Source organism: Haliotis rufescens, unplaced genomic scaffold, assembly GCF_023055435.1.
Source record: "Haliotis rufescens isolate VD_foot unplaced genomic scaffold, xgHalRufe1.0.p SCAF_13, whole genome shotgun sequence".
Lineage (NCBI taxonomy): Eukaryota > Metazoa > Mollusca > Gastropoda > Lepetellida > Haliotidae > Haliotis > Haliotis rufescens.
The window spans coordinates 32,457,094-32,484,737 of record NW_025963813.1 but is presented as its reverse complement, the minus strand read 5'-3'; the positions used below and the strand labels follow the sequence as shown (position 1 = coordinate 32,484,737).

General features: G+C 41.4%; 1 protein-coding gene across 2 annotated transcripts in view; it reads left to right on the top strand.

Moving 5' to 3' along the window:
* The first annotated feature begins 1,119 nt into the window (after window positions 1-1,119).
* Window positions 1,120-27,644, top strand: part of LOC124118171 (mucin-19-like) — a 50,574-nt gene continuing 24,049 nt past the window's right edge. Inside the window, exon 1 of one of the 2 annotated variants that reach the window (XM_046480281.2) lies at window positions 1,120-1,253. Coding sequence is in view for 1 of the 2 variants with exons in the window: in XM_046480280.2 (XP_046336236.2) it covers window positions 1,333-1,396 (64 nt within the window). In the remaining variant the exon portion in view is untranslated. Of the gene's footprint in view, window positions 1,397-27,644 lie in introns of both variants that reach the window. The other variant, XM_046480280.2, reaches the window with a different exon arrangement.

The window sequence follows — 27,644 nt, the reverse complement described above, 5'->3', positions numbered from 1 at the left end:
ACCCGACCGCCCCTGAATGAATGAATGAATGAATGAATGAATGATCTTTATTCCCTCCATTAATTTCGGAGTTGTACAGTTGTAATCATATCACAACATATTTACAAGAACATTATGCAGAAAAATTGACAATACTGAATATTTACATTTCTTGATTAGGTACGATATATATTGTCTACAGATAGATCATTGATCGCAGGTTCCAGAAGCTTATGTCTCGTATACAGAAGACATGAACTCCGCCCAGCTGTCAAGGCTCGTATGCTCTATAATACAAGTTTTACTTCGTCATCTGCACAGTCAACAATACACATGTATTGTTCGAGGTTTAAATTGTCAAATAGAACACTACGCCCAAGAGCTACACAAACACGATACATGTTCATTGTGTGGGTGCTTACTTACGCCGAAGTTTCCGAAGTTGGGAAAAGTGATATTTGTGAACATCACACTTTGACGGTACTATTGTCATACAAGTGTTACAACTCCTCAAACTGTCTCCCTTTATCGTAAGTGGCCTGCCCGTGCGAAACTGTTGACGTCATTTTTACGTAAGTTCCATATTGGCAAGGCCAAAAAAAATGACAGATGGTCATTTATGGATTGAATATCGCTCAAATCAGAGATGACGCCTGGAAGAGCGATGTATTGGAGGATACAGAAGGACTACAGGATTAAAAAAAACATAATTTAGAGAGTGACAACGCTGTATTAAAAACACATACCCGGATTCAACTACAAAATTGAATGCAGGAATTCCCGACATAGATACCGATATTCTGTGCCCTTAATGCGGAGGTGAAATTAAGATGAATCTAAGCTTTCGTCCGGAAATATTTTGCATTTAACAAAATAGACTAAATCCATATGCTTTGAAACACTGTCAATGCATGGCTTATTAAATCAGTTTCAGGGAATTCATAAAATAAAAATAATGTTTCATTTTTTGTTGATTCATTATGTAAATACAGTTCTATTTTTAATCCATTGTTTATTGCAAAAACCCAATGTAAACCTTAAGAAGTACTCATTGCCAACCGGCCCTGTTGCTAACATCAAGAACAGACAGCAATCAATATTCGCAGAAGCATCGAAATGCAGTCAATATCTCCCCAGCGTCAAGGCCTTTCACATGTGAACCGTCGTGACGTTTATCGACGTCGTGGTGCTGGGTCCCGGGCTGGATCTTCCTGTTCTATTGTGCGAGTGTGTTTCAGAGAGGGCTTGTGAGTGTGCCTAGAGATGCGTGGACGGTAAGGACGGTAAGGTCTTTGTCGATACATCTGTAGGACAGGAAGCAGTGCTGGAGCCACCATTACTGCTTGTCACAAGATGTCGGGATTTATCTATGGACTCTTTACAATTCTGTTTCTGGTGGTTTTCGGGACAGTGGAAGGTAACAACGTCTCTCTTTTCTCTCCTGTATCTTTGACACATGTTCAGCTTGAATAGGAAACATTATTGGTATTTGTCATATAGTAACTTCGTCTTGGGATGGATAGATTTTATCGAGACATGTTCGTAAGATATGGTTAGTTGTAGCTTCATTATTAACCAAATTCAAATTTGATGAGCAATATTATCTTTCTCGTGTTATAATTCATCCATGCCCTGAACATATTCAGAATAGTTGAATGAACATTTGGCCTCGTGGTATAATATATAGCAATAGCGACCCCCAACTATTACCTATAATTGCTCCCATCTGCAGCTTATGAAGTGGCTGTAACGACTATCTATGTCCTACTTACGTTTATAATGTTATAACAATTTAATGTGTTTGACGGACCAACATCATAGTTCATATATTTTTGAGGACATCAAGCATGTTCAACATGACATGTATTTATTGTCTTTCTTAAACCCGAGGTCAATTTTTTCTCTGCTAGCTTCTGATACCATTGCCGTGGAAGCTAAGATCCCTTAAAACTATTAACAGTCTGCAGTCACTTAATTCATCTTCTGTATCATCTTCCTCACACAACACTGATGCTTCTATAAGGTAAATACGTTTGTGACTGCGGATGGAAGTTCACATCTAGCTCGAGCCACTTGTTTCACAAACTAGTTAGCTAATATCACACAGACATATTTCTTATATTTGATTATGTTTCAGGGACGGGTTTTTCAAACTTGTGTCGTGATAACTACGTTTCTAGATTACGTTGTGCAAAGTGTAGAGGCGTCAGCAAGACTGGTGCAACTATTGAGCCAGTATTCAGAATTCATGTCCTATTGTAATAAGCTGAAACAATGTGTAATTGTGATACTTTTGTGATTAGTTGCCTAAAGGATTCACAATATGCATTTCACGATTACGAGGCAGTTCAGAAAGTAGGATGTTTATTACGACGCGAACAATGTATTGCCTTACGAAATGGTTTTCACCTTATAGTGTTTATCAAACAAACATTTTAGTATTCATGAAGCTCATTCATTATGCCTCAAAGTGAGATTGACCAATCAGAGAGCAGAACTACTAACCCCATATGAGCCCGTATACCCACAGCAACAATCCAAGATGGTGGTTACTGACCTAATGTGAGACCGTATACGGGCAGTTACAGCCATTTTGGATATTCCAACACCCACCTCACTTATTTCATATGACAATTCTGGTACAGAAATTCGTTATTCGACACTGTTTTGTGTTTTAATGTCATTAAATGTGATGTACAAAGACATGATTTTTTAAAGAAAGAAAAAAGGTCACTGAAGTACAAGTGGCAACGTCATAGAACATAATATAAGATGACGTCACATACAAGAAAGGTGACACCAATGACATTACATAGCAATAGAAAAGATAGTTCCCCCTCGTTAGGGAACATCGGACTGCTATCAGGTTACAGTGGCCTCCGGATTTCTGATAACATGCGGGCATATTTGTGATAACTCTCTCAATTTTAGCTATAATCTTTGTTTAAACGTTCGTATTTAGTGCATTACATATTCCATTGTTCACGATTGTGTTTACATTAAAGCGTTGTATCGGGAGCATATGTACTGGTCCTATCATTTATACCACTTGTAAGTGTCAAGTTTTCATTTTGACATGACATGTCCAGTAAAGATACCAAATAGTGTAAACTTGCCGTATACGGTATCATATTAGGTATTACTGATATTACACCGTATATTGCAACTTAAGACACCATAACTAAAAATATTATTATTTATATATCTTTATATATCTAAATTTATTGTACCTAATGAAGTCGATATATTTCATCTAATATCATTGATACAAATATGAAATTTTGGAGCTCGGTAGCCACACGTTGTCGTACAAAGGCATTGAAAACTGTCCATTGTCATGTCACATAAGGCCACGAGTATCCGTGTGACCGCCCCGGGCAGCAATCACGGCTCTGCATCTCCTCGGCACTGACTGGATAAGTGTACGAATTCTGTCCTGCGGAATTCTGCGCCATTCTGCTTGTAACACGTTGGTCAGTTGTGGGAGTGTCTGCGGCGTGTTCTGACGTTGACGTACACGTCGATCGAGTTCATCCCAGAGGTGTTCAGTTGGGTTGAGATCTGGAGATCTCGACGACCAGGGCAAGTCGTTCGTTGATGTTGGCATTATGAAGGTAGCCTACCGTGACACGAGCTGTGTGCGGTGGAGCGTTGTCCTGTTGAAACAGCTCCCTCTGCCGGTCAATGATTGGAAGTAGGTGAGGTTAAAGAATTTGATTCATGTAGCTATTAGCTGTCACATTCCCCCCCCCCCCCCCACACACACACACACACATTGACACTACCGCCACCGAATTTGTCGAATATACGTACACGATATGGGGCAAAACAATCATGTCTTTCATCTCGCCGGTGAAGACGAAATCGTGATTCATCGCTGAACCACACTCGCCTCCAGTTTCTCAAATTCCATGGCTGTAAGGTATGGCACCAACGAGAGCGTCGTTGTCGATGGATTTGTTGCAAAACAGGGGCGATAAGTGGTCTTCTGGGTGGGATTCCAGCCTCGCGAAGATGGTTCCTGATAGTCTGGTCCGATATCCTCCTCAAACCAGGGATGCGTCATGTAGTCTCCGTAGCTGTGGCATTGCGATGACGTAGGTGAAACAGTCGAATGTTGCGATCCTGTGCAGGGGTTGTAACTTTTGGTCGGCCGGTTCTCGGACGTTCTGCAGTGCAATTGAACTTTGTGTATCGGTCACAAAGGCGGGAAATGGTGCTGTGGTGGGCGTTGAAGTGGCGTGCAACAGCAGACTGCGATTCCCCTCTTTGGATACGTCCTATGGCGATATTCCGATCGGGAGCGCTAAGCCTCGGCATTTTCGAACTTGAAAAATGTTGACAATTGAATGACAAATTATTGGCTCATGCTTACCTTTTTATAGCTACTACCACGTGTACGAATCCTTTACTGTTTTCCTCCATGGCATATTTGAACAAGTGTGAAAACAATGCCGTTTAAGACATTGCAAATCGACAATGGCTTCGTTTTTGACACATCGTTTGTCGAATATCAGGCCACCAACATTTTCCAATAACACATTTCCAATTCATATACCGGATTTTTTGTGTGGTCAGGTTCAATGAACTACATAATACCTGTGCGTTTCTTTTTTGAAGAGTGTATTGATAGACAGTCCCCGCGATAATAATGTCATAGCGACTAATTTGGGACAACCATTGTCTGAAGAACCTTTGATTCCAAAGGCCAGGACATATATATGTCTCCATTTATTCATAAGATGCTAATCCCCGTTGTAAATCCTCACCAACATTTCATTGTATATTGACTGTCAACCGACCTGGGCTACCATATCACTTACCGTTAATTACTGTTATTTATAGTATGACATTTAGTGTCGTGATTGATCATCCTCTGAGCTGTGTCGGTTCATGACGCCCATATGTCCCATGTCCAGAGCAACGCCATTGTCTCCTTGTCTGTCCTTGTTGTTCATTATTATATATGTGTTATCATTGCACTGTTAGTCAGCTTGGTATTCCGAGTGCTGTCGTGGACGACCTCGAGCAGGATGTGTCGATGAGGATTAGACAGGCGAAACAGATCGACCCCTCCAAGGTTTCGATCTGCCATAGTTTAATCCCACGGGACCCGTGAAGATCCGGGGTAGGAAAGGTCTTCAGCAACCCATGCTTGTCATAAAAGGCGACAATGTTTGTCGTAAGAGGCGACTAACGGGATCGGGTGGTCAGGCTCGCTGACTTGGTTGATGCACGTCATCGATGCCAATTGCGTAGATTGATGCTCTGGTCCGATATCCTCCTCAAACCAGGGATGCGTCCTGCAGTCTCCGTAGCTGTGGCTTTACGATGAGGTCACTGTGTTGTCTGGTCCTGACTCGATTATCTACAGACCTTCGTCATATAACTTGAATATTGCTGAGTGTGGCGTTAAACAATAAACAAACAAACAAACATCCCACGGTTACGCATTAGCCACAGTTTCATTATCCACATGTCTCCATTATCCGCCGAAACAGATTCCAATGGCCGTGAAAGGCAACATAGTAGTGACAATTATATGAATGGACTACTGAAAATCAGTGATTAGGCCAGGTGTTCCTGGAACGGGGAAGGATACAACAACCATTGTTTGAGTGACATCTGAGTAGCATATTGCTGGTCAAAAACATTGCCTCATGGGCTACATTATCTCGGCCTTTGGGGAGGGGTGGGGGTGGGGGGTCGGGGGGGGGGGGGGGGGGGGGGGGGTTAAATGGAAGTAAATACATAAATGATATACTTATAGTAGGTTTCAGTGGAGCTATGTGGCTGATGAGTTATAAGAATGAGCCCGTTCTTTTAATTATTGAGACTATCAAGACCTCGACAAAGAATTTTCAAAGACAATCACTCGATCGAGATGAGGCATTCAGTTCGTTAATGCGACTTAACGGAGTATGTTAACAGTCTGGAGGAACAAAACACATTAAGAGTAAAAAGCTGTGTGGGCGTTCGATGATAAACCTTCTGTGTTTTCAATGCATAGGTTTCTAAAAGCTGTTCGAAACATCCAGCTCGAAAACAGTAAGTACACGTTAACATCCATTATACTGTGACAATATATACCAATGCTTTCATGATTCCAGGAATAAAGTGCGATAGTCATCAGTATTCAAACGGCCCTCCCTATAGATAATTAACTCACATTGCAATGTTTAATTACAAAGTTCATATTGCTATTATGACGTCATAATGTTCTGCAGAAAGAAGACAAAGCTTTGAGATGTGGTGTGCGTGACGCATTATAACGCAAAATGTTAAACTCTCTTCATCAACATAACCCTTATCCATTAAGTGCTGGGATTCAACGGACTTCAAGTGCGAGACAGTGATAATATGATCAGCATGTCTACCGGTCGGGTTGATAAAGAAGTTGGTTTGATAAAAAGATTCTTTCGCGGTGATGCTGTTATCGTCGAAACCGTTCCTTACCGCCGACCAGTCCGAATGCAATACTCGGTCAGGGTAGAATGTGAAATAGTATGACATTAGGAACAAATATGTGCAATTGATCGTCATTTCTCATATTTCGGGTGGGGTGGGGCTCTTTCTTTCAAATCAATTATCTTCACCTTTTTCTGGAACAAATAATATTGTTCACAGAATTTCCAAATTTCTGGTTACAAAAGTTCAGTATGTCAACCATGCACATCTCTTAGGTTTTAAAAACAAACTGTTTAATTGGCATTCTACAAGATGGCAAATAAGTACCAAATATGTGCCAAAACGTACCACTTTATGGATAACAACTTCTTGTTTGTTGCGGGGCGGTCGGGTAGCTTAGTTGTTTAAGCATTTGCTCGTCACGCCGAAGACCCGGGTTCGATTTCCGATATGGGTACAATGTGGGTAGCCCATTTCTGGTGTCACCCGCCGTGACAGTGCTGGAATATTGCTAAAAGCGGCGTAAAACCATACTCACTCACTCTGGTTTGTTGCATATAGCGGCGTTTCGATGTAGATTCTTACACCGTTATCAATCTTTCAATCAGGCATCATTTGGAGAACCAAAGCTATCACCATTTTAGAACAAGTCAGAGTACATTATGCTGCAGAGTTTGTTGCAGCTTCACTTTGATTTTTGAGATTTTCAGCTCGTGACCTCATCTCATCTTTGTTTTCAATGAGATGAGGTAAAATTGGGTTTAACGTCGCGTCCAAGATTATTGCACTTATATAGCGACGTGCATGCACGTGTGTGTGTGGCTGCTTGTACTAGGCCGGACTGATGCCGATTGATAGTGCTAGAACACTGAGATACCATGCCGCAGTTTAACATGAATACCCCACTCAGACACAGAATACTGACTCCGAGCCGACCAGTCCTTGTTTAAGCCCATTAATGCCGAGCACCAGACAGGGTAACAACAAGAACCATATTTTAACGTCTTTCGGTGTGACGCGGCCGGGGATCGAACTCCGGACCTTCCGCTCTCCGGGCGGACGCTCTACCACTAGACCACGGAGGCGGTTGTTGTCAATGAAAACAATTGTATTCGGAATTATTCAGACAGCTGAGACATTCGGACTACACGAAGTTCAAGGGTGTGTTACTAATGTCATTCTTACGTCACCACGTCAGTAGCTAGGTACACCCTGTTCCGTCACTATGTCCAAATCCGTAAACGACCCCACGCATCAATGATTTTTAAATTGACACAAATCTATGAAGGAAATGGTAATAACTCTGAAAAATGGTGTTCTCGTATCGTTATCATGTAAGTTCAACACTTTGTTTGGTGCCGCTGACACTGGATTTTTTGAAACATGCAATAAGCCCATGCCTCAAGATGTTTACAGGGGCGGTCGGGTAGCCTAGTGGTTAAAGTGTTCGCTCGTCACGCTGAAGACCCGGGTTCGATTCCCGACATGGGTACAATGTGTGAAGCCCATTTCTGGTGTCCCCCGCCGTGATATTGCTGGAATATTGCTAAAAGCGGCGTAAAACCAAACTCATTCATTCATGTATTGTATATGTGTAGCTCCTGGACGTAGTGTTCAACTATATTTCTCTCTGGTCGACACATGCTGCTTGCTCCTCACCATCCTAGTTGTAAACTCATGAACATTTCGAGGCGTCACTCACTCACTCACTCACTCACTCACTCACTCACACTCAAGATGTTTATAAGCAGTGGTCAGTGACTCTTCGCATACTATCTACATAGTATCACTTCTTTGAGTGGCATTTAGAAGTTGGAGTGATGAAGTAAGACGAGTTCTATGGATGAACAACTTCTTTATTACAATTAGTGCGACGTTTCGGTGTAGATCCTAACACCTTGATCACCTCTCTGTGTCCATCAACTAGTCACTGTAACAACTTAGATGTCAATAAGTGTATATATACCTATGTTGTTTCGCCCTATCCATCACTCGCTTGATAAAGGTGTTAGGATCTACACCGAAACGTCGCACTAATTGTAATAAAGAAGTTGTTCATCCATAGAACTCGTCTTACTTCATAGTATCAATATATAAAAGTAATCTTCAACCTCTTAACGTCAGCCATAAATTATTACAAAAAGAAGTATGTTCATGTAGATGTTGCACTTAGTACTGACCAGCCGGCCAGCGTGGACGTACGACAACGTCCCCGACACCGTCTTGTTATCCGGGACGCAACCTTTCCAATAAAGATCGCTACCCAGTCTAAGAAATATGATCACATCACGCCAGTGCTGCGAGTACGTTCCTGGTTCCTATAGAAACAATTAATTATCTTTTTTCGATTACAAATGTTTATATCGAGAAGCACAAAGACATCTATCTATCCGACCGGTCGGAAAACTACAGTCTGACCAGAACACTCCGATCAGAAAAAAAGGGTGGCAGCGTAAGACGTTTAGAGCGTGATTTCAACACGGCGAAATCAGACGAATGAACGATCAGTAGGTATCCATTGAAACTGTCCGTGAAAGATTCCCGACAGTTTCACACTTGAAACAATTGAAACACTTGGACTGTGTTGGACTCTAAACTGAATGTGACAAGCCAAACCATGCTGTGTATATATGCGCCGGCCTGGTTCCCTGGGTATGCTGCGCTGCGATACACATTTGTCTTGTCTACTTCGCACCAACGTCTTTGGAAGGCATTTAGAAGTCGGAGTAGTAAGAAAGGATACGACAATATTTATTGATATTGATGGATAACTTCTTTATTACAATTAGAATTGTAATAAGGACTTGTTGATCAATGTATCTTATCCTTACTGACAGGACAGGACATTATTAACGAGAAATTACGATCAATTTAACTTTAAATTAGCTTTTTCACAGTTATGATAAGGCCTGCTTTGACAACACACTTATACGTCCTTTCCGTTTGGCAAACATAACATTTTGTCGGTCAACTGTACTGGAGAAAACATGTACGGGAACAGTTTTTACTGTGCCATGACATCAGTGACTTCCGGTATGTTGTAACGTTGTAACCTTGACCTTTCGCATAGTTGCTACACAGGCGATACTGAAACCTTTTGTTTTGTTGCTTCCTCTCATATTACGCCTGTGATAAAAAATAGTGAGTGAGTGAGTTGGGTTTAACGCCGCCTTTAACAGTATGCCAGTTATATCGCGGCGTGTCAGCTTAATGTGGGAGGAAAGCCTGAAGTGATGCAGGTCTCAGACGTTTACCACTTCGGTGAAACCCACGAGCACGGGTATGGTGCTGACAAACCTAGAAACATAATCAGGGCGAACCGGGATTCGAACCCACAATCATAGGTTTCTGACGTGCCCAAGAGACGCAACTCTGCACAGCGAATCACTGCGCCTTAGACGACTGGGCGACCCGTGCCCCCTGGTAATAAATAGAATATTGAACTCGCTTCAAACTGATATCAAGTTTATGTCTCTCGTGAAGTAATTTTCAGGGAAACCTCGGCCAAACTGACAATTATTTCACTCGGGACATAAACCTGACATAAGTTGGTACTTTCCAACCACCTTCTACTTACTCACTCCAAAGGTCCCCATTTGCACAAACTTTCCATGTTTTTAGATGGAAATGGGAATATTTTGAAACCGTATCCAGTTCAATACCCAGTATTTCAAAGAAACGAAGCTAACTGTGGTTAATTTAATGCATTGGTACGTTAAGCTAGTTTTATAATATCTTCACGACAAAAAAACCCTTTCACCTTATCAGACCTTCAAATCTTGATTTCATGTGATCGAATTTACATGTTATTGTACTCCATTGGGATATCAATGTTATATTTTCATAGCCAGAAGAAAGTATACATCCATGTTTATTGGTAGCTACAACGAAACAAACAAGACATGGTTATTCGACGGTGATGTATTTCATACGGGTATCATAAAATTGTGTTTTGGACCTTAAGTCTGCAGCGTTTCGGCGACTGTTTTCAGCCAAGTAATTTTTTCATAACGTTTGTCATTTTGGGGTCAAATCCAATTTTTAAGTGTACACCTTTTTACCCGGCAGTATTAGTAAACGTTTTGGTCGCTAAGTACACACTACAAATCTCGCGACCTTTTAAACCCTATAATCATCTTCTGCCATGAATGTTTGTCTTCTTATCGCCTTCGTCGTGTTTTTTTATAAGATGATACAGTAAACTACGGTTATAACGAACACGCTTATAACGAACTGACGGATATAGCGAACTAACTTTTTGGTCCCGACTACTTGCTGTAGTCATGCTGTACATGTACTTATAACGAACTACGGTTATAACGAACAATAAATTAGTAGTCCCATTGAGTTCGTTATAACCGTAGTTTACTGTACATAATGCATGAAGCATCTGAGTTCATTTTGCCTTTCAAAAGAATGTCTACTGTGAAGACAAAGGCTTCCTTTAATCATTAATGGTAATGTTATTCAGGTGGCAGAACATGTTTTAACGAACACCTACGTCTGTAGAGACCCAGGTCCGATCGTTAGATATATGGAGCATACTGTCCGTTCATATTGACCACACTGAAGGAGGTAGGTCGCTACCATGGCTACGCCTAATGAGACACTTTTGTCCAAGATGTTTTCAAGAAGTGACAATTGTATGTAGACTATATATTGGGATCCTAGAGGGATATTGGCGCGTTGTCGACTTTACAAAAACAATCAAAAATTGTTATAATGGAACCAAGGTGCGAAATCACGATAATGAGGCAGCGCGACATTTTGACCAATTCTCGCATTCTCGCATTTCATGTTTTCAACAAAGAACAACAAAGCAAAAACGTGACAATGTCAAATCTAGTCTTCCATAACATATAGTATGTAGGGGATGGCGAGAATGTGTCTAGGTACCCCACAGGCATCGATTAAACCGGTAAAGTCGCGTCGGAATAGTATCACACCCGTGGATAGAATACACGCTCTGTGTATGTATATTTCTATATATAAGGTTTGAACTACCCTGATAGTTAGTGCCCTTATGGGTATGTAATAGGTTTAAATGTTACATGTTTGACGATTTTTAGGTAGCTGTAGCAGGGATTTTTTTTATTGAGACCATATATTTCTTCAGCTACAGCTGCAGAACAAGACATTTTTCTAATATAACTATGTCTCAGTTTAGGACATGGCACTTATTACAATGTCACAGTTTCACATTGGTGCCCATTACAGTGTCACAGTTTCACATTTGACGCCTATTACAAAAGTCACAGTTTCACATTGGCGCCCATTACAGTGTCACAGTTTCACATTTGAAGTCTATTACAATGTCACAGTTTCACATTGGCGCCCATTACAGTGTCGCAGTTTCACATTTGAAGCCTATTACAATGTGACAGTTTCACATTGGCGCTCATAACCATGTCACAGTTTCACATTTGACGCCTATTACAATGACACAGTTTCACATTTGGCGCCAATTACAGTGTCACAGTTTCACATTTGACGCCTATTGCAAAGTCACAGTTTCACATTGGCGCCCATTACAGTGTCACAGTTTCACATTTGAAGCCTATTACAATGTGACAGTTTCACATTTGGCGTTCATTGCATTGTCACAGTTTCACATTGGCGCCCATTACAATGACACATTTTCACATTTGGCGCCCATTACAATGACACAGTTTCACATTTGGCGCCCATTACAATGACACAGTTTCACATTTGGCGCTTATTACAATGACACAGTTTCACATTTGACGCCTCTTACAATGTGACAGTTTCACATTTGGCGTTCATTGCAATGTCATAGTTTCACATTTGGCGCCTTACGTTTTGTCACAGTTTCACACATGGCGATCATTACAATGTCACAGTTTCACATTTGGTGTTTATTGCATTGTCACAGTTTCACATTTGGCGTTCATTGCATTGTCACAGTTTCACATTTGGCGCTATTTACAGTGTCACATTGGCGCTCATAACCATGTCAAAGTTTCACGTTTGGCGCCTATAACAATGTCACAGTTTCACATTTGACGCCTATTACAATGTCACAGTTTCACATTTGACGCCCATTACATTGTCACAGTTTCACATTTGGCGCTCATTACATTGTCACAGTTTCACATTTGGCGCTATTTACAGTGTCACATTGGCGCTCATAACCATGTCAAAGTTTCACATTTGGCGCCTATTACAATGTCACAGTTTCACATTTGACGCCCATTACATTGTCACAGTTTCACATTTGGCGCTCATTACATTGTCACAGTTTCTCATTTGGTGTTCATTGCATTGTCACAGTTTCACATTTGGTGTTCATTGCATTGTAACAGTTTCACATTTGGCGCTATTTACAGTGTCACATTGGCGCTCATAACCATGTCACAGTTTCACATTTGACGCCTATTACAATGTCAAAGTTTCACATTTGACGCCCATTACATTGTCACAGTTTCACATTTGGCGCTCATTACATTGTCACAGTTTCACATTTGGCGCTCATTATAGTGCCACACTTTCACATTTGGCGCTCAATACAATGTCACAGTTTCACATTTGACGCCCATTACATTGTCACAGTCTCACATTTGGCGCTGTTGCCAATGTCCCACTGACTAAGCACTGACCTTTTGACGCAATATACTGATCACACATTCCAGGAAACCTTTTGGGCAGAAAACTGTTTAGGAAGCGTGTGTGGTCATAGAAATTAAGAACAACATGATTATAATTATCATAAAGAGGTTATAACGCTTTTGTGTTTGGGGTTAACAAATATCCCGCATCATGCATAAACAAAATACCATGTACATGTACTCAGCTCACAAAGGCTCGCTTTATGCAATGTATAATCACAATACAGATACTTGCCATTCGAAAACACATGTAAACTGGGCGGCAAAATAAAGTATAGGTCGAGTTCCATGATCGATAAAAAAAATAACAAGAAGAGGTTTTGTTGTGCATTATAATATAATCTAGGGAGGGGTAACAAATGGTTGATCAACCACAGTTTGAATGAAATTGTGCAATCACAGGTAATGTAAGCTCAAGGTAAACAATGGTGGGGTAAGAAAATTTATTTTCAAAAGTTGGCTGAAATGTCACCAAAAAAATGTCAGACACACTACAAGTTCATTGTCGACACAGTTGCCTTCAATAGCGTGTATGACCTCCAGCTGCCTCAATGAATGCTGTGATACGCCGCCTCATCGATGACGTCAGCTGTTGGTTTTGTAAGAACGGAAGCACAACTGGCTGCAACACTTGGTCTCTGTACTGCACAGCGTTCAGATTTCCCTTTATAATCACTAAATCAGTCTTCTGATCTCAACAAGTACCGCCCCACACCATGACACCTCCCCCGCCGAAGGATGGACCTCTCGAATACACGCCGGAACCAAACGTTCCCCTCTGCGTCGATAACCCCCCCCCCCCCCCCCTCTCCCTCACCCACTACCCCCCTCTACCCCACCCTCTCCCTCACCCACTACCCCATCCTATACCCCCCCTCTCACTCACCCACTACCCCTCCCTCTACCCCATCCACATCCTCTCCCTCACCCTCTTCCCCCTCCCTCTCTCTCAACCCCCCCCCCCCCCCCTCTTCTGCCTCACTCCCGCCCTCGCCCACTCCCGTCACATCATTCATAACAAAATGTAGATATTGACAGTTATAAATAAAAGGTGATAGTTCTCTTACATTAAAAGCATAAGTACCACCGTGAATAACATCAAAGCGGGCATCAGATGATTCACAATCATTCGGAGAGTATCCGGTATTTGAACCTCCTATTTCTGACCTGGATGAACTATTGTCGGTATAAGTCTGTATGTTCACAACACACACATGAATTATGCACAAAGCTTCGCGACACGCTGCTTGAGCAAAGTGGAAAATCAATTTCCGCGACGTTCAAGTTAGTGTCTTGTTGCAAACTCTTTCTTCGTGTCCATCTTCCAGATCGTATGCACACACGCAAAAGAAACGCAAGAGGTTTTAAGCAAATAGGTAACAAACACGGAACCATAAATTGATACGAGTTTTAGCATGAAGTGAAGCCTGATGGTGTTATCAATATTTTTGGTTGCATTTTGGAAGCCCCGAGTAAAAACGCAACATCGCCAAAATGCACCATTTCAATGAATATGTGGGTATCATGCACCCATTTCTCGCGGAATCGAAAATGCACGAACTGTCACGAACTGTAGTGGGTATAAAACTGTGGCCGATTCTTGCATCTACCACTCCTTGGTCAACAATGCCACGCCTAAGTCAAATTCAGAGAAACCAGGCTATCGGACGTTTGGAAGCTGGAGAGTCTGTCCAAGATGTTGCCCAATTTACCGTCTCCTGCATCGATACAATGCTACACAGACCACAGATGACCTTCCTCTGAGCGGTCGTCCTAGGGTCACCACACCTCGACAAGATCGGCAGATTACCCGTCAACACCAGCGACATCCGTTCCTAACTGCAAGTGAAAGTGCTCGACAGACCATAGGAACACATAATCGACACATTAGCCGGGAAACGGTGATCCGACGTCTCCGTTCCAACAACCTCAGATGTCGCCGACCAGCACGACGTCCTGTTCTCCAACCATGGCATCGACAAGCACGACTTCAGTGGGCATTGGGTCATCACAATTGGCGTCATCGTGAGTGGAGGCGTGTCATCTTCTCTGATGAAAGTCGCTTTTGTGTCTCCCATGCAGACGGAAGAGTCAGAATTTGGCGGCGTCAGGGGGATCGTTTCGCTGACAGAAACGTTGTTGAAAGGGATCCATGGGGTGGACCTAGCGTCATGATATGGGCAGGGATTGGACTTAATGCGAGACTTGGGCCCATTTTCAAGCAGGACAACGCTCGTCCCCATGTTGCCAGAGCTACAATGACCTTTCTGTAACAACACAACATCCGTGTTCTACCGTGGCCAGCCCTCAGCCCTGATCTGAACCCCATCGAACCCTTGTGGGATGAGATTCAAAGGCGTCTGCACAATGTGCGCCCAGTCCCTCCAACTGCCGATGAACTACGCACAGCTGCTCTGGATGTGTGCAGGAGGATCCCTAGGGCCTTCACAAATCGTCTGAACCACTCAATGTACAGGAGATGTGTGGCAGTGATCAATGCTAATGGTGGTCACACCAGGTATAGACTGACATTTTGGGTATTGACCCGAACTGTGTAAGCCCTTAACATTTGAAAAACAAACAATTATGTCATCTGCCCTTTAATCCATTAAACTGTCTTCAGTCAAATTTTTGTCAATCTTGCCCTATTAGTATTTCTTGTCTTTACTGTTGAAAATAAATAACATGTATACTGCATACTCGACTTGCGTTTCTTTTGCGTGTGAGTATACATCGCTCACAACAAACAGATCTCACGTGCACGTTGGTAACATTGGATTCGTCTCATCATGTCATGTCAGAGATATCCAACCTCAGTGTGCACAAATATATAATGGAGTCTACCGACATGCACAAATGTTGTGCAAGTCAGTGAATCGATATAACATAGTTTTCTACAACTATGTATTTAGCTATTTGCGAATCATATGCTTCACAACGTCTCAAGAAGTCCATTTTTGAAGAAGTCAATCGCAGGTAATGTAATGTACACGAACCTTGGGTGGAGGGGTTGGGGGTGGGGGAGGTGGGAGGATGTGTGTGTGTGTGTGTGTGTGTGTGTGTGTGTGTGTGTGTGTGTGTGAAGGGTAGTGGTGAGGTGGTGTTGATGTTGGTTGTTACTTTTTTAATTTTTAGTAGCTCAGTTATCGTTTTTACTACAGTGCTAGACATATGTATATAAATTCAGTAAGATAGGTGCTTGAATATATACTGAACAACAAAAGTTCCTGTGACATTGAATTTAATGCAAAGTTATGTTTTTTACCAAATCTGAAACAATTTCGGTTTGCAACAGATAAAAGACTCCTGTAAGTGTTCAAATGGTTTAATTGGCCGATGATCTCGTCGCGGTAGCGCTGTCTATTGAGATTTCCCTCTACCAGTATCAAACGGGTCCTCTGTCTTGCTGCAATCCCACCCCATACCATAACGCTGCCGCCCCCGGACCGATCTTCTTCCATGACACAATGATTGACGTAACGTTCACCTCGACGTCGGTACACTCGAATCAGTACATGGCTGTGGCTGAGGTGAAAACGAGACACGTCAGTGAATAGAACTTGTCCCCACTGCATGGCCGTCCAGCTTAGACGCTGTCTGCACCACTGTAGACGTGCTTGACGGTGGTTTCCTGTCAAAATGGGACGTCTGGCGGGTCTTCTGGCGACAATCCCTGCACATCTGAGGCGGCGACGTACGGTTTGTGTCGATATTCATCGAAGGCCAGAGATGCTTCTTGCAGTCACTGTTGCTGGCTGGAATCGATTTCATAGGTGTGTTGTTCGAATCCAGTTGTCTTGTCGATTATTGGTTACGCGTGGCCTGCCACTCCGAGTATGGTCTCTGACTGCATTCGTCTGTTGCTAACGTTGCCATGAACACCAAATGATGTTTCTGTGGACGTTAAATTGTCTTGCAACATCACGTTGACCTACTTCAGGCATACCAATGGATCGCAGACGCTCATTTTCGGACAGGCGTGGCATTTCGTAATGTTGAATAATTGCGTAATTTTGTTGTTTTTCTGAGTGGTTGTTGTCAGCACGATGCTAAACAATGCATATGGAATCCCGCACATGTTTTTATACCCATTCTTGGGTAGTGAAATGCATGGGGCTTGCATAAAGGTCAACTTTTGCAAGGAATGCATGCTTTTCTGTAGCAGTTGCGTTTTTATGACTTGATTCCATACATGTACTACAATATTGAAAACCGAACTTAAATTGTTTAAAAAATACACTAAAATATTGGTGTCACAGGAACTTTTGTTGTTGAGTATATTTTGAAACTGAGAAAACACTGTGTATGTCACAGATGTGTGATGCGTGACACGTTTTTTTCCGCAGCTTTTCGCACACGATCCTCACTCACTGGGGAGTCGGGGTTATGAATTGCACAATGCTCGTATGAGATTAACTCGAAAATATTAATCAATCATTCATTTACTTGTACAAGTTGACAGACCCATTCCGAGCAAACGTAGCCCTCAGCAAGAAAATGAGTAATTCTATCCAAAAGCAACCAAGTCTCACGTACGTTCAATATATAGAAATTAAAGCATTTAGAACCAGAGGATGATGGACCCGTGACGACAGGCCTAGAATTGATCTTCAGCATCCCATGCTTGTCGTGAGCGGCGATTACCGGGATGGGGTTGTCAGGCTCGGTGACTTGATTGTTGCATGTCATCGTATCCCAGTTGCGTGGGTCGATGTTCATGACATCAATCACGGGATTGTCTGGTCCAGAGTCGATGTTTAACAGACCATGTTTGTCAGACAGCTGAGTGCGGCGTTAAACAACAAACAAACAAACAAAGGTTGTCAGGTTCAGAGAACAGATTGATTGAGTATTCCGCTGTCTTGCTCTAACAATACAACTGAACAATGTTTTTATTGATTATGGAAATGGTCCTTGGGCTTCTATTGAACATGGTAATAGACCTCGCACAAAATAGGACTAAACAACGGCTGTTATATGTCTGAAACGCAAACATTAGCTACTCTACAATACGATGTTGTCGTCACGATCAGTGTCCGCGCTGAATGAATCGGAAAGGGGTGTAACGATGTCAACTCGCCAAGTTTGTTTGAGGTCGAATTCAACAATATTCACTGAAAATACCCTTATAACACTATACCCCCTCCACAAGCAAAATTAATACATTTAGCTACATAATGAGACAGTCAAAACAATGTGAGCGTACTTTGGGAGTTAGACATCGTCTTTTTGTGATCCGGACCAAAGCCCCTGCTGTGAATTTGTACCACTAACTTATCGAAGTTCTTTTGTAATAAATCTTGTACAAAATCAAAACGCGTCAAAACACGCTTAATCGATGACACCTGTCAAGCCCGCCTATCGTCGTTCTTTCCCCAACACACAGACTCCTTGCTCCAGTCTGTCTGTCTGTCTGTCGTGAGTTCTTTATCTGAGCTCAATACATAGATTAATATAAAGAATATTGTATTTTTGGATACTTGTCTGAAGGAAAAGGGCATGGTCATTTTTCTAAAAAGCGAACCATAAATTATTTTATTTTGGCAAAACAGGGGCTTGACTATTTTGAGGAACCCCCAACCCCTACTCCACATACTCTGCAAATGTAACGGCTGTTCCTTAAGCCTTGATGGACAGTGTCAGACAACGGGGTAGCGACCACAGCATAATGTCACTTTGAGCAAAGTTTCACAATCGATGCGCAAACGTTGTATTTAACAGTTCAGTAAACAACACAAAAATACAGTTATTCATGTAGCCGTAACACATTGTCCCTGAATAGTCATGATTCGATTCGTACCACGTGGCTCCTGAAACGTATTCGTAGCCGTTACCGAACGGGTTTTTTCAACTGCGACAGCTAATTAGGGCTTCTATTAACAGTCTGTTGCGATACAAAACACTTTTTGTCTACATACTCGAAAGTGGAGAGAGTCCTGCTGTCATGCAATGTTGAGCCGTTCGATGCCGCATGAGGTATCCCCTGGCAATCATACTAACAACGCTACCTATTTGGATTATATAAACACATAGAGCCAGTCCGCCACAACATCTTGCAATGGTAAACACACAGCGAAGCAATCTGATGTACATTGTATTATGTATTATGATATCAGCGGTATGTATTTGAAAAGGTAGTGAGTTACTGAGTGAGTTTGATTTTACGCCGCTTTTAGCAAAATTCCAGCAATATCACGGCGGGGGACGCCAGAAATGGGCTTCATACATTGTACCCATGTGGGGAATCGAATCCGGGTCTTCGGCGTGATAAGCGAACACTTTACCCACTAGGCTGCCCGACTGACCCTGAAACGGGGGTGTGGAGGTGGGGGTGTCGCATTGACATTGAGTAGACGCATTAATTTCAAGATTTACAGTAACTGTATATAATAGATTCGAGGTGAAATATTTGTTGTTGTTGTTGGTTTTTTTGGGGTTTTTTTGGGGGGTGGGGGTTTACATATATATATATATATATATACTGATGGAATAAAATAAAGGATCGCATAGATGGCGCAGACATAAGATTTTAATACAACACTTGATCAAATGAAAGCTGCATGGTAAATAATGACTTAATCTCAGTTCTTCATTATGACATGTGACCACCACGAGCTCTCACAACAGCCTGACAACGTCTTTGCATACTCCGAATTAATGCCCGGATTGCAGCCCTTGGAACATTATGCCACTCTTGTCTTAAACAGTCAAACATCTCGCCCAGATTACGAGGTTGATTAATGCGATCTCGCACCCGACGACCAAGAACGTCCCATAAATGTTCTATCGGGTTAACGTCTGGACTTTTAGCCGGCCATGGAAGCACAGCGACCTGGTTCTGCCTAAATGAATCGGCTGAAACACGCGCAGTATGTGGCCTTGCATTGTCCTGCTGAAACTCGAACAACCGCCCAACTCTGTTAGCGAACGGAAGCACCACTGGGCGTAACACTTCGTCACGGTAACGAACACCAGTTAGACGACCATCCACACGAATCAAATCTGTTCGGTTGTCGTAGGTGATTCCACCCCAGACCATCACTGATCCACCTCCGTATCTGTCATGCTGTTTGACAGTGCATGCTTGGTATCGTTCATTACGTCGTCTCCAAACACGTATCCGACCATCTGCATTGTCCATATTGAAACGAGACTCATCGCTGAACATGGTGTATCGCCAACGACGCAGCTGTCTGGCTCCATGCTGCCTTGCCCACTGTAACCTTCGCCGTTTGTGTTCTTGAGTCATCATGATTCCTACCACGGGACGGCGACTTTGTAAACCCGCTGAACGCAGCCTGTTACGTACTATGCGATCACTTAACCGTAGATGTGTGACAGCTCTGAACTCGGTATTCACTTTTGGGGCAGGTTTAAAGCGATCCCTCAAACACATCAGCCGAATCTGACGATCTTGACGAGCTGAAGTTTTCTTTGGTGGCCCACGCCCACGTCTCATGACAACATCGCCGGTCTGCCTGCAGAGGTTCCACAGTCGTGAGAGGACACTGATGGACTTCTGAAAGTGTCTTGCAACTTCTCGCAGTGACTGCCATTTCTCCTTCAAACACATATACTCAGTCTGTCTTGGCATGTTTCACGCAGTGGATGTCAATGAGATCGGCCTTACAGTAGAAGACTTTATACCCCATTGTGCCATGAAAAACTACTGAAACACGTGCACTGCATGTCTTTCTATACGTGATAGCCTGCGTTTTGGAGATGTTGACCATGTACTTCCGAAAAACGGCCAAAATAAATTAACAACATTCGGACTCATTGACCAAACACACTATGCGATCCCTTATTTATTTCCATCAGTATATATATATATTGATATTCATCTTGGGTATCATTCACACTGCATATTGTACAGAGGTCCTATCTGGAAATGGTTTCATCATATACTTTATGTAAGGAGAAAATTTATGGATGAACAACTTCTTTATTACATTTAGAAGCGACGTTTCGGTGTAGGTTCTAACACCGTTATCAAGCAAGTGATGCACAGAGTATGGTTGGCAGAAAGGAGGCAGTGTTTATACAGTAGGGTAGATATCAGATGTAGTTGCACCGGAGCGGAGAAGCCTGTGATGTGCACAAAAAAAGGGTTTAACATATTGAACGGCGAAGAAATATATACAAAGGGGTGAAGCCAGTAACAGAAACAAAGGATTATGACTGATTGGAGTCTTTGATGAGTTGATGGTAGGCCGGGGGTATGTAATAGCCTTGGTCACGGTTGATTGACGGTTTGAGTCTTGTGATGTTGATGGCTTCTTGAAGTTTTCTGATTTTGAAGTCTTTGAGATTTGTGGCGAGGGCTGGGATGTCGTCCCACTGGATTCTGTGGCTTGGGTTGTCACGGATATGGTCTGATAGAGCTGACTTATACCCCGTTCACATGCACAACATTTACTAACGTAAGTAATTTTACACATGCGTTACTATACATACGTGCGTATATGTGAATTTACTATTCGTCAGTCTGTTCACGACTTTCAGCACAAAACAGGTTGTCGTCCAATCAAAGTTGAATGAGAAGAGAGTGACGTCACCGCGAATTGTCGCGTGACGCAAGTTATATTTCATTTAATGTGTACACAAAGTTCTGTCTCCTTGAAACCAAAAGAAAACACCGCCCGCTCAACTCTATATATACGCATAAAAGTTGGCAACTGTGGAAAATTTGTTTGGTGTTGACAAAAGAACAGATGATATAAACATAATTATTTCCATAAAGTGGAGGGATTGGCAAACAAGCAAATTTTGCTTATCTGAATGCCTCTCCCAAACATGATACATGTACAAATAGAAATGTATTGATAGTGACATGAGAAATAGCTTACATTGTATAATTGGCGTTAAAGATAAGTATTGTTCTGTAAGTGTTTAATTACTGGGTTATCTTCCATAACTACAGTTAAATTATTATTTACATTCAGCACAACAACATCGCAGTATCATATAGCAAAGCCAGCATCTCCGACAAAATCTCTAAATCGGCAAGAAAATAGAATAAAACTGTGCACCGATTTCAAAATGTCAAGATTTGTTACTGTCGTTACATTTGAACTACCATTTAGAATTGAATTTAAATCGTAGCCTTTTACGAAATAATACATGTTTAAGGGACACGTAAGAAAGAAATGAAGAGCATCTTCCGTATGATAGCCACAACAACATCTCGGGCTGTCGGATATAAATCTGGCAAATTTGTCGGCATTAAGATCACTGCAGCCAAGCCTGAGACGGGAGTGTATAACCTGACAGAATCTTGATCCATAATTTGTATCAAAGTGTATACCATTCCTATCATTGCTTTTTATTAAAACTTTTAAAACTTCCTAAGCTAAAAGAACAGATATTAATTAGATCATCCTCTTACGTTGACATAAACGTTCACATTGCAACATACAATATGTACACAGTGCAAATTTACATTTACATTTGCAGCCCCAGCCGCGTCATACCAAAAGACGTTAAAAGATGGTACTTGTTGTTACCCTGTCTGGCGCTCGGCATTAAGGGGCTAAAACAAGGACTGGTCGTCTCGGAGTCAGTATACTGTGTCGGAGTGGGGTATTCGTGTTAAACTGCGGCATGGTATCAGTGTGCTAGCACTATAAATCGGCATCAGTCCGGACTAGTACAAGCAGCCACACACACACACACACACACACACACATACACGTGCATGCACGTCGCTATATAAGTGCAATAATCTTGGACGCGGCGTTAAACCCCATTTCACCTCACCTCACCTCACCCTTTGAAGGGCCTAGATGTTTCTCCAATATAAGCTTGACCATCAATAAATCTTGACCTTACTTTGTACTCAAACTTCTAAATGCCTCTCAAAGCATTTATGTACTTTATGGTAGTTCCTGAATTTTAACATATTTCGCCAAATTCACTTGTAACAATATCATAAAATACGCATTTCGTATAAAAGCTGTTCCTATTTAAAGACCTTGTTAATGGTATCAGATCGTGATCTATTGTAAAGTTTCTTGCGTGCTGTGATATACGACTGATATGTTATATGATCTTTGATATCATACTTTCATGATTGGTCTTTATATGCAAATGTTGGATGTTTTATTAATTGGTTCTCGACGTAATAGCTGGAAAATTGCTGATGTGGCGTAAAACAATATTCAATCTTTCTATTGTCCTGAGGCAACACACTAGCTTAAGTAAACTAACAATTGCAGCGTGCGATTGTCACAAGAAAAAGACGGCGTGTTGTGATTTGCCAGCGGCGTTGCGTGGTGTGTGGGGACACTGGTTTGTGGTTGTGTATTCCTGTGTTCATTGTCTGGTCTTTTGTATAACAAAATACGTTGATTTCTAAAGATGAACAGAATCCAGGATTTGATGATGATCGTGGCTCGGAGCCACATCAATATGCATGGAGCCTTGGCTTGCGTTCGTAGTGAAATATAATGATAACAGTCCCAGAGGCAATTTATGTTTCAGAGGAATATGTTAATAACTTAGAATGTAGCTGCCTGTGAACTTAACACGTACATGTTGATAGATTGGTTCGTAGGTGCATTTGCAATGTAGGTGGCGAGGCACATGTAGGTACATGTTAGGTGAGCAGGTACGTGGGACCCGTGAAGATCCGCAGTAGAATAGGTCTTCAGCAACCCATGTTTACCGTAATCGGCGACCATGCTTGTCGTGAGAGGCTACTTACGGGATCGGGTGGTCATGCTCGCTGACTTGGTTCATGCATGTCATCGTATCCCTATTGCATGGATCGATGTCGATGATGTTAATCACTGGATTGTCTGGTCCAGATTCGATTATTTACAGACCGCCGTCATATAGCTTGAATATTGCTGAGTGTGGCGTTAAACAACAAACAAACAAACAAACAGCTACACGTGGAGTTACTCGAGTGATTTTAGTTTAACGTCGTTCCGAACAATATTCCAGAGATATGCTGGAGACAATCTATCAGTGATGTAGGTCTATGGCGTTTATTCACCTTTCGGAAATGTAGCACGGGTGTTGGCAAAGCTAGAAACGTAATTAAATCGAACCGCGATTTGAATCTCCGAGGATAGGGTTCTGGTACGTCTCGGGGACGACTGGGCCACTTCTGTCCCCCGGTATATTAGAAGCTTTAAATAGTAATTAGTGGTTACTATTATTTAAACCATATTTATTTCACACAAAAAAGAATGGGATTGGCGAACAGGTTAAACGCATTTATACACCTTTCTCTACAAAATTGAGTGAGCGAGTGAGTGAGTTTGGTTTTACGCCGCTTTTAGCAATATTCCAGCAATATCACGGCGGGGGACACCAGAAATGGGCTTCACACATTGGACTCATGTCGGGAAAGCGAACGCTTTATCTTCTAGGCTACCCGATCACCCCCTCTACAAGAGACATTCAACAATTACTAAGAGTAAACTGTACATGAAATAAAAAAATATTAATTGTACCTACTGTTGCAAATATTATGAAGCGAATATAGATGTCACACACAAATACACACATACACACAGTCATACATATATCGGTACATAAACAAACAGACGCATCCATGCATACTGTATGTGCGTATACCCATATATACCTGTACACCTATACTTCATATACCAGCCTATCACACATACAAACAGCTATTTGATTGATGTAATGGTAAGGAAGACATATTAATATTTAAAATCATTTAGATTTTGCAATGAACAAATTGACAGATTGTACAATAGCAAGGTTAGTATCAGTAGATGTTGTAGCATTTCCATATAATACTGAATCCAAGTCGTATCCCTTTATATGGTAGTACATATTGTTCCGAAGATTGCAGTAGTTGCGACATGAAAAGACGTAATGTGTAGCATCCTCATAATGATAGCCACAGGAGCAGGGAGTAGACTCATGAATATGCTATCTTACAACCCTTAATGTAAAAAATACTCTTAATGTAAAAAAATTACAATAAGGGTTGCGGGTTAACTCTTGTTACAACCCTTAATGTAAACAATTACTCTTAATGTAACAATATTTTACATTAAGGGTTGCGGGTTAACTCTTGTTACAACCCCTAATGTAAACAATTACTCTTAATGTAACAATATTTTACATTAAGGGTTGCGGGTTAACTCTTGTTACAACCCCTAATGTAAACAATTACTCTTAATGTAACAATATTTTACATTAAGGGTTGCGGGTTAACTCTTGTTACAACCCCTAATGTAAACAATTACTCATAATGTAACAATATTTTACATTTAGGGTTGCGGGTTAACTCTTGTTACAACCCCTAATGTAAACAATTACTCTTAATGTAACAATATTTTACATTAAGGGTTGCGGGTTAACTCTTGTTACAACCCCTAATGTAAACAATTACTCTTAATGTAACAATAATTTACATTAAGGGTTGCGGGTTAACTCTTGTTACAACCCCTAATGTAAACAATTACTCTTAATGTAACAATATTTTACATTAAGGGTTGCGGGTTCACCCTTGTTACAACTCTTCATGTAAAAAAATACTCTTAATGTAATTTTTTTTACATGAAGGGTTGAAATGGTAGATAATATTTTTTTTAAATTAAGGGTTATCACTATGATATAATACTTATCGAACTTTCCATGAAACTTCACAGATTTAATTGATCGTTACTTTGTCTAGATGTGCAAATGACTAATCATTTTTAGATTCCTACTCTACAACGACGACCCTGGTGGTTATATTCAGGCTTCATAACCGATTTTTATCAAACTTACTGTTTTACAAAGGTTATTTTTCGACACTCTGCAAGGTAGCCTCGTTACTATCCTAATACCATAACGACGGAAAGGAGGACTCAGCCCAAGCAGATCAGACCAAGTTGTAGATGGTGGTGGGTTGTCCATTAACAGAGTTTTAGGCATAAAATAATGGACATTTTGTTGCAGTATTACGGATATGACAGTTAAGCACACACCAGAATCAAATTTTATTACAAACGACAGGAATTCCAATGCAATGGTGTTTGGTTAAAATAACTAACCGTAGGTTTCCCAAGTAACGTGCCGAGTCAAATATAGCCACTTAAAAGTTATATTTTTCGGATATGAAGTTTCTATAGCAGTTTAGCATGTCTTGTAGTAAGACCGTTGTTGATCGAAAATAGCGAAAAAGAACATTAGGCATACGGCCTGTAGAGTATTTCATGTCAGTTAGGAACCGACCATTCGATCTTCTGGGGGAGCTGACATAAGCTCACCACGAAACTTCGTACCAGGTGAGCTGTAAATGCTATTTTTCGACATATTTTATGAATAAATCGTATTGGATTGTGAACAGATTTCGCATGACGGATGACGCACGCCGTACAAAGACGGATGGCAATACGTCACATAAGCCTTTCGGACAGCTTGCATGTATTGATAACAATGGAGCTAACTAGAACAGTCCTATGGGGAATTAATGAAGGGATGTCGTACAGGGCCCGTAGCTACACCTACGTACATATCTGAAAGAAATCGATGCAGTAGTTTAGAAGTTGTCCACACAAATTGAAATGACGAAGTAATAAAAGGCAATAACTCCGCCCAAATGAAAAAAATCAAATTGGTGTCTCCAACAACATGTTGAAGTGACCACGTGTACAATGTTTAATTGAAATCAGTCAATTAGTTTGGAAGGAATTATTCGGAAAGTTCTTTTCTGCGGACAGACCGACAGACGGGCTGACACGCTGATTCCATTATACCCCCCTAACTTCGTTGCGGGGGTACAATGAACTAAAAATCTAATGAAATGATATTCACGAGGTTTTTCAAAAGGATTTTATAAATAGATATTTACTCATTTAGATGTTTGAGATCTGTAAATTACAATATGGCGACTGTGAGACCATCTTGGATTTCTGAATGAGTTTATATTACTGTATGTTGTGCTGATCATCCACATCTTGTTTCATAAAGAGCACTTATTAGTATGGTAAACTAATCTTAAATAGGGTTAGCTATCTCAATTTCGACCAATCAGATGACTCCATTCCTTTGGTATTGCAATAAAATGTGCTTTGTGTGCAAAAATATATCTAAATGTCCCTTTTAACGAAATCGAACAACTAACTTTCGATCAATCAGATGCCGCAGTTATATTGCCGTGATGGTAAGAAAACATATTCGGCCTAGCCCTGAAATACATTGTCTGCAAATACCAAATTTGAACGAAATCTCTGATTATGGATAAATCAGCTCTACAAGCGCCCTTTCCGTTTCCATGGAAGCAAGGTAGTAACGTAAATAAAGTCATTGTATAGTGTCCCTAGATACACCTTTGTACCAAGATTTATCAAAATCGTCAGTTATGACCCATAAAGAAAACCTGTAAATAACGACCAGGTTGTCGTTGTTGAGAGGTTGTTGGAATATGAAAGGTGCAGTACACTTACACAGGTTCCATGGCTCTACTTTGTCTTGTTCCTGAGAAAACGCGCACAGTTGAGGGAAGAATATATTCTATTACGAACAATTAGTCTTCACTTTATTCAGCATGTGTTGGTAAACTATTGCTACAAGCCAAGGTAACTGTGTCCAGTAACTTCTTCATACGCTTTTCCATCATTATACCAGTTTTTCATAACGTGATAAACCTCCCCTATTTTT